The sequence below is a fragment of the Solea solea genome, chromosome 3 (assembly GCF_958295425.1).
Source record: "Solea solea chromosome 3, fSolSol10.1, whole genome shotgun sequence".
Lineage (NCBI taxonomy): Eukaryota > Metazoa > Chordata > Actinopteri > Pleuronectiformes > Soleidae > Solea > Solea solea.
The window spans coordinates 32,060,582-32,074,392 of NC_081136.1; the positions used below are offsets into that span (position 1 = coordinate 32,060,582).

The window sequence follows — 13,811 nt, forward strand, 5'->3', positions numbered from 1 at the left end:
TAAAGTAAATACAAGGAAAGCTAAGCTAAGCTATTTAGATATTTGATTTTTGATTCTTCCATTATTGGCGTTGCATAATTTATTACATTTACACAATAATGTTGAGGAATATTTTCCAGTTGCCAAATCCATAGGTTACAATGAGTCAGTGGTGATAACAGATTGCCTGTACACTGCAGCCTCTCTCTCGTCTAACCTTTTCTCTCTTTCTCTTTGACGCCCTTCTTCCCCTTTCATTTCACATATCTTGTCACCATTTGTCTTTCTGTCGCCTCGTCTTCCGTCATTTTATACTTTCCACCTTCCTTTTTCTCATCTCTGCCCTATATCCTTTTTCTTGTCTAGTCTACTGGGTGTCTTTTTTCCACCTCACAACTCCCCTGCTAAGCTTCAATGTCTCTATATGCTTTATTGTTTTTTTTCTACTCTCTCTTTTTCATCCTCACTCTTTCATTTACTTCGTCTGAGTCTGCGTCTCTGCCGGTAGAAGCATATTATATTTATTTACATCCAGCATGTCACTTTTGCCACAGAGATATACTAATCCATTGCAGAGATTTACAGCAGCATAAACACGGGTGTTTTTGTCGTCACTGCTGACTGATTTTGTATCAGCTTCTGAAATGCCAAAACCGCGACCTTCACCACAGGAGGAGAAATTGAATCTACAACCAAATCAGCATGAATGCTTAAAACCAAACATACTGTGTGACTAATACTGGTGGAAAACTGACGAGTTAATGTTCAGACAAACACTGACACTTAGTGGTCAAAAGGATCCAGAACCTACTTAATTCCCTACAACCACAAACGTTCATCAACAAAAGGCCTATCATATAGTGAATGTCAGATGATTTAAACGTCACATATGTGATAGAAAGTTTATCAGATCTCAGTGCAACCACTTTGCACCACATTTCAATGGCACATTCTGGTTGTATTGAGATGCAGACACGTTTAAAGGCTAGATTAAAGCATGAAATGGTGAAATAAAAAATGCTGGGGTGATGCCAAAGGTGGTTACATAGGATGCAGCATGTGGTTGTGTGTGGATGTGCCCCTTTTATACGGCAGCTTTTGAATATTTGATCCCCTTATGTTCAAGGGGGAGTTGTGACTCACGACTAGAAAGCTTTGCTTATTAGGATATGGCAAGAAACAGAGCGGGAGTCGGAGCACAAAGAAATGAAAGAAAGAACGACTTGACAAGGCAAAGACAGCAACAAGGGAAAGAAAAATACAGAGAGAAAAGCAGGGGCAGGTTAAAGGTGACAGGTCTGACAGCTTAGGGAGAGAGAGGGGGAGAGGCTTAAAAAAGAGGCCCAGTATGTGAGGATTTAAGAGTGTAAAGAAGAGTGTCAGAGGGTGAAACACAGTGAGTCATGTTTGTGTGTGTGTGTGTGTGTGTGTGTGTGTGTGAGAGAGAGAGAGAGCCAAACAAAGTCAGATAGATCAAGTCTATGAAACATTGATACAGCCTTTCCCTCCGTGTTTTTGTTCGTGTAGAAAAGCTGTTCTAGCTGACATCTGGTGATGCAGAAGAGAATAAAAATGTCTGATTATATTTGACCTTAGTCCTCATATTGTTGAACATCATACAACAATCCACCTAGTACTCATTACAAAATGTTTGTTATCTATTCATCTCCTTGAATATGCACTGTACATGTTAACAGCAAGTTCCTGATCTGTTATATGGGATAACACTGTGGATTCAGCATACTGTGACGCGATATTCCTAAACAAGCACCGAGAGAAAGAATGAAGCAAAAGTGACAAAAGCAGAGGCAGAATGATTAAGTGAGAGACAGAACCACAGAAAGTGTAGATTTATGAATATGTCATAAGCTCTGTGGGTTGTACTCTATACTGAAAATAGATCACTTTGCTCTCAAAATGCAGTCATACTTGTCAATCAGTCTCTATGGGAGGCAGAGTTCTCAGCTGTCAGGCTCAGACACCCTCTCTATAATTAAATCCAGGCTTAAACTTTTAAAACTTTCCTCTTTGTTGAAGCGTATAGTTAATCCCGGCTCTCATGAGCCCCGTGCCATCCCTTGCCCTACAGTGAGCACTCTTTGTCTCTTTCTCTCTCACTTTCTCAACCTCCCTTGTAGACACTACTACATGCCATTAATTTTTCTCTCTCCTGTAGTGTCTGCTTTCCCCCCTCTGTCCTCTCCCTCCTTTTCCTCATTTCTGCAGGTATCTTTGCCTCCAGAGATGTAGACTGTGGATCTGCCACTATACTCAACACTAATCACCATCATTATTAATAGCGATACAGCTGTTCCTGCCTGGTCTCTTGCTCTCTTTCTCCCTGCTCTCTCCCCTAACTGGTCAAGGCAGACAGCCAACCACTAAGTGTGGCGCTATGAGAGGCTTAGTCTTTCTATTCTCCACTGTCGCAAAGGTACTTGTTCATAGTCAAAGATGTTGGATTTCTGTAAAATCACAAGGTATTGACCTAACTAGGCAAACTGCACTTTGTAAGTTATGATTCGGCAGATCATTTTAATTTTAACACCACTGTTTGTCTTTCAATATGAAGCACCAAATGTATACATTGGAAAATACGGAGAAATTCACAGAGTAAGGCGAATAAAACAAAAAGAACAAACAAATCCGAGCATGTGCTCTCATACTTGGCATGTAAACCCAATTCTGATTCTAATCAGGAAGGAAAAAAAACAGGGCCAAAGACCAGAGCCACTGAAAACTTAAGGGATTCTGTACAAAATAAACACCACACACAATCACTTAATTACAGCACATTTTTTCCTTCCTTCCTTCCTATGAGAAAATATCCCACACATAATCATCAGGAGTATTTCAGGAGTATAATTATAATTGTAGTGTTCTCGATAAATCAGCAGGGCTGATATTACTGGTTGCAATATCTGGTATCAAAAATAGCAACTGCGAAATAATACAAGGTCCGTTTAATTGTTGTTTTTGAGCTTTTGATAATTTGATGTCAGGTTTTATCTTTGCCTGGGCCATTATTGTTTTTAGTTAGTTTGAAATTAACATCTTTTTTTACCTCATTTTGTCTTAGTTTTTCAAGGCTTATATTTCATTATATATTATATTTCACGGCACATCAGACTATAAATGTAAACATAGAGCTACACTCTTTTTTTTAAAAAAACCATCCAATCAGCAAGTTTAAATGTGAGAGGCAACAGGAGGTAAGAGCTAAAGGAAGCATGTATGTAAGAGATAGAAAGTAAGAGTGTGTATCAAAAGCAAAAAAACTTCATCCTACCTCCAGCTATGGCGGTTTTCTTGCCAACCGTCACAGTGACAGCAGTGGTAGTGATCACAATCCTCCCCGCTGTGAGCACAACACACAAAAATTAGAAAGAACTCACATACAAACAGCACTTTGTCAACACATGTAATTAGAAACCTGAGTGCATGCAGGCACATCACACACACATGCATGAGGATATGCACGTTCATATATATACCATATACAGTACATATATATCACAATATACATATTTCTGGTAATACTTGTTTTGTCACTTGTTTTGTGAGCACTCACAGTGATAGTGACAGCTGAGGTGTCGTATCAGATATGCCAAAATGTGTTAAGAATATGTGTGTAACAGATTGACTTGGATGGATGAGGTAATAGGTAATGAGGTCATGCATTCGTTGTCAGCATGTCTATTCACAGCCTTCATGCCAGCAGATGCCAACTGTCACCAAGCCACAGATTCCAGCCAGATTATCATTTTAGGCATTATGTAACAGAGATTATAAGAGCTAATCGCCTAATACACTCATAACACAGGGATTCTGTGTGTATTATGTGATACTGGACACCTCCACAGAAAGCCTCCACATCTTCCGCCGCCGACTAAAAACACATTTCTTCCGACTCTACCTCGACTAAGACGATAATGACAACGACAAAAAAAAAAAAAAAAAAAAAAATATATATATATATATATATATATATATATATATATATATCGCACTTATGACTAGCACTTCATAGTTTGATTTACTTGAAGCTCTTACTTACTTCTAGCTCTTATTTGTACCCAAATGTTTAAATGCACTTATTGTAAGTCGCTTTGGATAAAAGCGTCTGCTAAATGACATGTAATGTAATGTAATGTAATGTAATGACACCATGTATACCTCTTATTCATTCCTCTAAGACAAAAACCAGTGTACTTGAACTTAGGAGACTCTGTCATGGTCATTTCTTTCTGTTTTTGAGCTACTGCATATTGTAAGATAATAAAGTAATAATATTAAGGCCAACAAGTTCAACACCTTTCCAGAGGTGTTGAGTTAGTACTCTTTTCAAGAGTTCACACAATCATAGAATAGAATAGTATAGAACAGAATAGAATGCCTTTATTGTCATTGCATTAAAAATACAACGAAATTGGAGCGCTGCTCCAGTAAAGTGCTTGGAAGGCGAGCCAACATATCGCGCTCTAGGAGGAGGTTTCAATACTTCTAATACATGCTCATGCAGTGAGAGAAATTAAATGGACAAGAATAAAACAGAGCTAAAGAAAAATCTAAGAAAACGGTGACCACTGTGACTGAAATAGTGAGGAACACAGGGATTAATAAAAACAGGGGGCATGCCAAGTATCAGTAACAGTTTTCCTATACCCTCCTCTTCCTCCATTTCCTCCACTGCTTTCCTTCGTTTTCTCCCACCCTCCTCCATTTGTTGCTCCACCTCCTTTGCACTCAAGGTGGTGCTAAAGTCATAGTCCTTAAACACATCTGAGCATAAAACACTATATTTATCACCACCTTAATAATTGTAAAGGACTATGGTATGTTTAAATCCAAAAAAAACATCCATATAAAATGACATGAAACATAAGTCACTATCTTTAGAGCCTCTAACATAATACATACAAACTACACATCTTCTATATAAAGAGATTATTAGATAAAGCAAACCAGCTACTCCTCCTCACATTTGAGTCCTTTGTAAAATAATAACGTATCCCAAATTAATTGGTGAATGTTATACACAAGAAACTTTAATTAATTTAATTAAACGTTTGTGGATTTTTTGTATTGAGAAACAGAAGTATAATCAGCCTCATACTGTACTTCGACTTCATTAGTGTCTGCACCAAACAGTGATCACTGAAGTTAAATCCCTGTCCTTTCTTGCCACCTAAAGCAGTTAGAGATCAATTTGTTTGACTGTTGTATTCAATAAGAATTAAAAATGAAGTTAATTGTTAGTATAATGTGATGATAGATTGGTTGTTAAAATGGTCAGTGTGGAGCTGTGTGGAGTGAAACACGTTTCATTTTTAATACTCTGAAGAAAAATAAGTGCTTCGTGTTTCATTAGTAATGGCGCCTCCTATACCTCTAGTTTCTCGTCTTGGCATGTAGTATAGAAACTGTCCAGCTGGGTACTCTGCTGCTCTGCGGTACCATACTGGGAAATGATCCAGGGTGAACATATTCTCCTTGTCTGCGGAGGTCAGGAAAGACCTGGGGAGAGACAAAAATAAGTTTAAAGAAAAAAAACTGACAATTCATGGCCAAAGAATGATGACAAAGGTTGAGACAGAGGAAGGAAAAAAAGGAGGACAGGAACATGATTATCTGGAGGTAGGTAATTAAAAAAAAAAAAGAGTACGGACAACATTCAGTGCTTTGGTTTAATAGGGAGATGATAAAAACACAGCATTAAATACAGTGTTTATCATCCAGAAACAAAAGCAGTTCTTCTGCTGACCACCAGAGGGTAACCATACACTTTCCTGCAAGTGTTTTTACAAGTGCTATATAACCAAAGCTTTACGTATTTACTTTAATTCAATTTGATATGACAATATTTCAGAAGCAAACATTTTCTCGTACTCACTTGGCAACTCTTTTCTCAGTACCAGCGTACCGCTGCAATCTCAACAGGCCTGAACGAGTGCCCAAGAACACTGTTTCAACCCCGTCGTCCATACTGACAAAGATGGGAGTGTGATGAGAAAAATATTAATAAAGATAAAGATTAAATGCTCTTCTGTGTTTAGTTTATCAGAAGAGCATTTAATTAGCTGTGCCTGTGTTGCTATTCACCCAGAAGTGTTGAGCATCAGGGCAGTCCAGTAAGCTTCCATTGGAGCTGTGACCACAGCATCAAACAGAGTTTGTTGCAGCAACTGCATATCACCTGTGGAGAGAAACCAGAAGAGAATAAATAAACAATTTTATTTATGTTGCCCAACATCACACAACAGAATTTGCCTAAAAGGGCTTTACAGTATGTTCAGCATGTGACACCCTCTATCCTTAGACCCTCACACCTCAAGAAGAGGCACAGATGTGCGATTTGCAACTTATAGCAAGCTTAAAGTGAAAATGTGCAGAGGTCGAAGTTCTCACTTACACTCAAGTTCTAATTCTTTACCAGTGAGGTATTGCACTACAGCTTCGAGCTGGCTCAGCTTGCGATGGGCTGGGTCAATGTCTGTCTCACAATACGTCCTAAAACACACACACACACAAGCAAAAAGTACAGTAAGTGAACAGAATTTGTACAGAAGACGTGTGAAACCTTAAAATACTAATGATGGACTAGTTCTACTTACCATTCATTGGCTATGGTCAGATCAGGAGTCAATAAATCATGAAGACCTGAGGGAAAACAGAAAAAGATAAAAATGCAGAACAGTAACATAGTCAGACATAAATAAACAGACAGACAACGGAAACATAACGGACATATTTACCTTCTTCAACCGAGACATTTCCTATGAAGATATATTGTCCATATCCTTGAGTTAACACTATGCCCAGACTGTCAAAGACAGAAAGAGAGACCTTAATTATTTTTAATTTATATGCTGTAAATTATTTAACTATTTCCTATGTTTATAAAAAGATAAACTACTGTATCCAGCAGATCGGTCCAGAACTCATACATATTTCCAACATAATTATTTCATGGTTGCTAATATGGGGACTATAACATTTAAATAATATTAAACTTGAAACAGAAATCCTGTTGAGTCAAAATCAGTTGAGCAAACCTAAATGGTGTCTCGTTGATGACAGTGTGGAAGTAATCATTCTTCAGGAACATCGCTCTTGTCTGTGAGAAAAAAGAGATGACAGAAGTATAAACTGCGGGCACAGAAGATATACTAAAATAAAATAAAATTTATTGATAAAATAAATTAAAAACAAATTAAATTTCTGATATGATATTCACTCACTCCTTTATCCACAGTAGCTCTGACATCTAAAGATAGAGTTCCAGTTTCTCCTTTAACCATGGCTGTCCTCAGCTAAAACACAGACATTACATATTTACTAAGAAATTATAATACCATATATATCCAAACATGCAGTGAATATAGTGAAAGCAAACAGAATTGGAAAGAAAGAAAAGGGAATGTCTGTGTGTGTCAATTCTTTCTCACTTTCTCCTCGGTGTCTTCCCATTCCACCTCAGACAGATCAACACTGTTATAGTTGGGTTTTGCCTTTAGCTTCTTCCCCTCCTTATACTGTCACACAAAAACATGCAAGCAGCAAGTGAATAAAGCAAATATATATAAGTTAGAGGAACTCACCAGCTGCAATAACCCAGTGTATAATACACTAACTGTCTTTACCAGAGGTCTCAGGTCAGGATGAGACAGGATGTAGCCATTGTTGGTGATAAGGTACACATAACCATGGGCGCCCAACTGAAAAGACAAAGAATTAAGATATAAGCATCACAGATCATTGATCATTGAGTTTGGGCCATCTCGCCGCGTCTCTGTGGCTATGGTACACAGGACTGACAGCAAAAAGATTTAATTTTTTACCTTTAATCTTCACAAGTGGACTAATCTGTAATTTTTCTGTCATGGCTTTCAACTGACTTGTTTATCAAAAATAAGGAACAATGTGCGTTCTGTATCTTTTCAATACGTAACACGTCTTTTATCTTTCAAATACAGAACAAATCCTTATTTTACGGAACAGTTGGCAACCCTAATCTGTTTAGTTCATTTGAGTCAGGACAGTGAACCAGCCAGGTAGGCTTCTCTGAAACAGAGGAAGCTAAAAGGAACTCAGCATGATTTTTCTACTGTGACCCATCAGATTAGCTGCTATGCAACAGTCCCATAGCCATGGCATCTGAGATTAAACATCACTGACTTTCTCAGAAGAGGATCAGCACAGTATTTTTATACTACACAGCCCTATGGCAAGCCTTTTTGACAATCTGGAATTGCCATTACTAGTCGTAATTTCATTGTGACTAGTATGAATTGTAGTTGTAGATATCTGTGAGGTCATTCTTACTAGTCAAAACTACAGTTTCAGATATCTGCAATTCAGTTTTTACTAGTCCAAATGATGTCACGGATATCGACAATTCAGTGGCGGATATCCACCACTGAATTGTAGATATCTATAATGACAAAACCCATGAAAGTGACACCATTCTGATTAGTAAAAACTGAATTATGGATATCCCTGACGTCATTTTGACTAGCAAAAACTGAATTGCAGATTGAATGACGTTGCAGATCTCGGCAGTGAATATCCTTTCTACCAATTAAATGTTAAAACTGCTTGCCATACGGCTCCGTTTGTACAAACTACACAGAAAACTATATCTGAAGGTTTACCTTGTATCTTGGAGCTAATCTCATCAGTTCTCTCAGGGCCACATCAGTTCCCACCACTCCCAGCAGAATACCATGAGACAGCTACAGGAAATATAAAGAAGGTTTATAATATGACTATGGATTATTATTATTATACTGCACTGTCGAGCGGAGAAGCCAGCCATGCAAATAATGGACATAAATACAGCATGATAACATGAAGACTTACAGTCTCTTTCTTCTTGCTGAAGACAGGCATGGCCACTGAGGTCATCAGGAGTAGGCTTTCGGCCTGAGTGTTGAACAGCTGTGACACACACAAACATGCACACAACACACTGATTCTCACTAGGAGTTGTTACATTATAAGCAAATGACGAAATTCAAATGAAGCCAGCAGATAAAATGATTCAACAAAATGAAAATGACCGTGACATGGTGATGATGTGTGGAGTGGAGGAAATGCTTAATGACAAACATTTTTACAAAGGAAATATTTAGAAGTTGGGAAATGTTTGTCAGTCAAAAAAGAAAAAAAATTAGTAAAATTAGTAATGTAGTGCAAACAATATTCAAAACTCTGAAATAAAACTGAGCTAGGTTATCTTAGAGGGTGAGCTATGCTATCTTTAGCATGTGAAGCTCAAATAGCTAACACAAGGAAAGAGTAGAGGATAAACCTTTTTTTGTTTAAAAAAAGGAAAATATTCTCTAATAAAATGAGTTTAGTAAGAGTTAAAGTAGTGAACAAAATTAAAAACTGACAACTAGTAAGCACAAAAAAACCCACATTGCTACAGGTGTTGGGTGAAAATTAAGCCTAGGCTAAGTTAGTATTTAATGCTACTAGAAACAACTAGAAACTGTTCAATTTAAACATAAAACTATGCAATACTATACTATAAATGCCATAGACTGCTAATGCTATTTTTATTTTTTAAAGTTATCAAGCTCTTGTACAGTTACCTTCTCTGTGTTTGGCAACTGAAGGTGGAGATGGAGAAAAGACAACACAATGCATGAAATGGCAGAGAAAGCAAGTGCCAAACAGTGCACATAAGGTGCTATTAAACGGAAGCAAAAGAAAACAAGAATTGAATAAAGTAAATCCATTTTTATGTAATAATAAGTAATATTTCTTTTTCCCAGTAATCTGACCAACACTGGTTGTTATTTACTATATCTGTATTAGATGAGTGTTATGGTACATAACATGGTGTTGCTGGGTAGGTCAGATAAAGTGAATGATTTATTGTTTGTTCTTGCTGTTAGTGGACCTTTATAAGGTTGTTGCTAGGTCGTGTAGTGGTTGGTGTTTATTATCGACATATAGACACTGACCACACTGTCCATGTAGGCCTCAGTCCATATGATGTCATGATCATGGTTGATGACCATAGGCCTGCTTAGAACATGGAGGTACTCCATAACATTTTCCTGCACATCGGCCAGCGTGGAGACGTGTGTGTAGTAGCCTGCAGGACACACAAACACATGTAGCTATATTCACACACACACACACACATACACTATTATTCAGATGGAAAACTTAGACTTCATACATTTTACCCAAGGAAATATTCACCATGTTATTGTTATCCTTTTGCCTCAATAATTTCAGTATTATTGTAAGAGCAATAGATTTATTTATCTTGTCTTCTACAAATGGAAGACAATGATGTCAGCGAAGCTGCTCAGTGACAACACGATTATGGAAATGTGAATTTGTGAGATCTTTTTATTAATACGTAGTGTAATCTTAAGAATTCTGCAAATTAACCTGCCTACAGATGGGTTTTGGGGGAGTTTAACAACAATAAGCATGTTTATCTGCTTATGACATTTTGTTGTTGGCAGAGGCAACTGCCAGTGTACACAACAGACGGGAACACACCTGTTACCCATTACACAAACAGAGACACACAAATACACACAGATATTGTATTTTTGGCTGGGGATGTGTTTATAGTGTATCTGTGCTTATAATCAGGTATTTAGTCAAGGGCTTTTGATGTACTCAGAGCAGGATAAAGTGATTATTTTCAGACATGCGCTGCTGTAATTCACAGGAGGGCAGCACCTGATAGCCAGCCCCATGTAGCACCAGCTGGGAACACTACAGAGGACAAACAGACCCTTTATCTTAAAACAAGTGAACCAGTGGGGCATACCTCAAAGTCTTGTTTTATAAAAGCCTTGCATGTTTTCACCACATGTCTTTTTCAGGACTATTTTCACATCATAGGTTATAAAAAAAATCCCACTGCCATCCATCAGCTAAACTACCTCAATCAACCAACTGGGGATAAACTGGGGGAAGCTTTTTTTTTTTTTTTTCAAAATGAAGCTGTTTATTGCAGTGGATTTCCCATTGTTATACACGACTGTAAAAAAAATACCTTTGTTGTTGCAGGCAATCCATTTAACATTTTCTGCAAATGTCATCTCTCGTCCAATTAGATAGGTGAACACTCTGACCTGTAGAGACAATAAAGAAAATATATAGTGAGATATCATAATCTCATCCATTTGATTTTGATGGTACAAGTCACCAGTCCCCGCTTTCATCAGTGCTTGTGTGTAAGAGTGTGTGTTATACCCTTCGTTCTGGCCAGTTTAACGCTTCAAAAACATCCTGGAAGTCCTCCATTGCGCCGTCTGTAACCAGCATGATGGCCTGGTTACACAGGCTGCCCTGGCCCAGTGCAGCAGCCTTAATTCACACAAGAACATATGCTAGACGTTTTAAGCCATCATTCATAAGAAAACAACCAACTTACCCCTTACCTGAACAAATTAATTTTACCATTTCATTCTACACAGAATTCACATGGCTATGTGGCTGTTGAAAGGAGGAGCATACCTCATTCAGGATCTTGAAAGATTCCTTCAGTGCATTTTTCACTTTGCCTTCTCCTTTGACATGGAGTTCTTCAACTAGAAGCTTGAAATGCTGGAGAGAGACAAAGAGCGAATACAAAAGAGTGACATTTTTGAATCATATTCGTTTGAGAAATACAGAGTACAGAGGAACTGTAATCCCTCTGGTGTCTCTGGTACACTGACAAATTACAGCAAAGTCACTATGTACACCAGGATGTAATTGGGATTCATCAACATGCATGCATACTGATACACACATACACATGAAATAAATGCCTAATCTGTTGAGGTTTCCATTATCGGAAACTTCACAGAATGTCAAAACCCCCTGTTTATATGGGCTAAGCTGTGATTTCTGACAAAGACCTGATATAATTTGTATATTTTCAGGCAAAACAGAAATGGAACAAGAGGTAATTGTGCACATCTACTATTAAACTTTTAATAGATGCATTAGTATTGTTTATTTGGGTGGTCACAGGTTCGACCAAGGGCCTTTCTGAGTATGGGTTCTCTCAGGTACTCCAGCTTCTTCCCATAGTCCAAAAACATGCAAAATTCTTCTAAATTGTTAGTGTGAATGTGAGAGTGAATGGTTGTTTGTCTCCTATGTCTAGCTCCCCCCACGGGCGGTAGAAGATGGATTGATAGACTCTTTTTTGACTTACAGTGGGAGTAAACTAGCTAAAATCACTGTTATTCAATACAGGGACTCTATATAACAACAACAAAACTTAAAATCATCCTCCTGTAAATGTGTGTTTGCCACGAGTTCATGCTTGAGTAGATCAGCCAACATCTGTAAGCCCATTCTGTTACTGCTTGCCTCACAAGTCTTTCAGCCTATCAAATCCCTTGCTGACAGGTCACGTGACAGACTTAATATTGTCGGCAAGCAGCAACCTTACCTGATCTACCATGACATGGCGTGGGGGTGTTAGAAGTAGGGCAAACATCCAACACACGCACACACACAGAGGACTGATCAAACTAAGCAGGTGGTGGGATAGAAAGAATGAAACAAAAATAGATGAGGGGAAAAAAGGATATGAAAAGTGCAAACAAGTTGTGCATGGGAATTCATAAAGCTGCAAAACAAAGAGATGAAATAAATGATTATAGGAGAAAAAGAGATGACACAGATGACAGGAGGAGGGGGAGGTGGAGGATAAAGGCCTGAGAGACATCTGTAGTTTCAGAAAATTCTGAGTTTCATCACTAAATCCTGGAAAGAAAGCTTTTCCTTCTATGATCACAGACATAGTGTATGTTCACTGTGATGTTTTAAGAGTAATCTGATGGCATCTGAAGACTTTGTCTTGAGAGGATTAGTGAGATAACGGCTTATGATTAATAGGTTAAGGGAGGTTAAGTGAATGAATTAGGTGTGACCCCATGTGAACGTGCACATACTTGAGTATACATGCATGTGTGTATGCGTGTGTTACCTCTCTGTTATCCAAATCAGCTTGAACCAGTGTGCCCTTGAAGCAGGGTTCAACATAGCGAACATAGTCACTGTACTAGAGAGAGGAGACAATTATACAGAATAAATCAATATAATCAACTATAACAACAACCAATACAATTATCATATAAAATGGATAATGAATAAAAATCTATATTACATTATCAATTCTAATTAGTTTCTTATTCTGTCACACAAAAACTGATATAAATGAATTATTCCGCTTTCCAAAATTCACATCAAGTCCAAATTGCAGTGTGTTATTCCTGATTAAGACCCTTTTCCTGAAGGAGAATAACATTCATTTTCATTCTTTTGCATGGTCTCTCCACTGTGATGGACTGCAGCTTTAAATTATGTGTTGGAACAGCTTAAGGGCAGTGGATTTTCAGTAACACCAGGATAAACCATGCTTATTACACCACTTTCTAGTTGTGCAACTATGAGCAGCCAAAGACTTGAAACTATTAAAAATGTAATTTTGAAACTTTAATGTTAGATTCCCGTGCTGAATGTGTGCACATTTATAATGTATTCACCCCAGAGCCTGCTTCTTACCATGACAGTGCATATGGGTGTTAGGATGTTAATCTGTCTGTGTCACTGTGACTTTAAAACACTTAAGTTAGCAGACTGCTCATGCATGTGTGTGTGTTTGCTGTGTGTACTAACTGCTATAATGTTGACAAAGTCATTTTCTCCCAGTGTATCCAGGATCGTATTGATGGTGTGTTTGGCTATGGTCATTCTGAGTCCCTTCATGCTGCCGCTGACGTCCACCACAATCACCACATCTTTAGGAGATGTGGCTGCCTGGATATACCTGGAGACAAGCACACAGAGAGTGA

The 13,811-nt window shown here is 38.0% G+C and overlaps 1 protein-coding gene across 6 annotated transcripts in view; it reads right to left on the bottom strand.

Annotated features, from left to right (window-relative positions):
- Window positions 1-13,811, bottom strand: part of cacna2d4a (calcium channel, voltage-dependent, alpha 2/delta subunit 4a) — a 70,065-nt gene that overhangs the window by 48,099 nt on the left and 8,155 nt on the right. For 3 of the 6 annotated variants that reach the window (XM_058624956.1, XM_058624959.1, XM_058624955.1), the window contains exons 9-28: window positions 13,636-13,786; window positions 12,944-13,018; window positions 11,476-11,565; window positions 11,212-11,325; window positions 11,012-11,090; window positions 9,954-10,087; window positions 9,579-9,596; window positions 8,842-8,919; window positions 8,634-8,714; window positions 7,623-7,697; window positions 7,428-7,514; window positions 7,221-7,292; window positions 7,035-7,096; window positions 6,735-6,802; window positions 6,594-6,639; window positions 6,392-6,489; window positions 6,082-6,175; window positions 5,873-5,965; window positions 5,369-5,496; window positions 3,269-3,337 (exon numbers count right to left, since the gene is read on the bottom strand). In XM_058624956.1, coding sequence (XP_058480939.1) covers window positions 3,269-3,337; window positions 5,369-5,496; window positions 5,873-5,965; window positions 6,082-6,175; window positions 6,392-6,489; window positions 6,594-6,639; window positions 6,735-6,802; window positions 7,035-7,096; window positions 7,221-7,292; window positions 7,428-7,514; window positions 7,623-7,697; window positions 8,634-8,714; window positions 8,842-8,919; window positions 9,579-9,596; window positions 9,954-10,087; window positions 11,012-11,090; window positions 11,212-11,325; window positions 11,476-11,565; window positions 12,944-13,018; window positions 13,636-13,786 — 1,712 coding nt within the window. Of the gene's footprint in view, window positions 1-3,268; window positions 3,338-4,644; window positions 4,762-5,368; window positions 5,497-5,872; window positions 5,966-6,081; window positions 6,176-6,391; window positions 6,490-6,593; window positions 6,640-6,734; window positions 6,803-7,034; window positions 7,097-7,220; window positions 7,293-7,427; window positions 7,515-7,622; window positions 7,698-8,633; window positions 8,715-8,841; window positions 8,920-9,578; window positions 9,597-9,953; window positions 10,088-11,011; window positions 11,091-11,211; window positions 11,326-11,475; window positions 11,566-12,943; window positions 13,019-13,635; window positions 13,787-13,811 lie in introns of all 6 variants that reach the window. The other 3 variants (XM_058624960.1, XM_058624958.1, XM_058624961.1) reach the window with 2 other exon arrangements.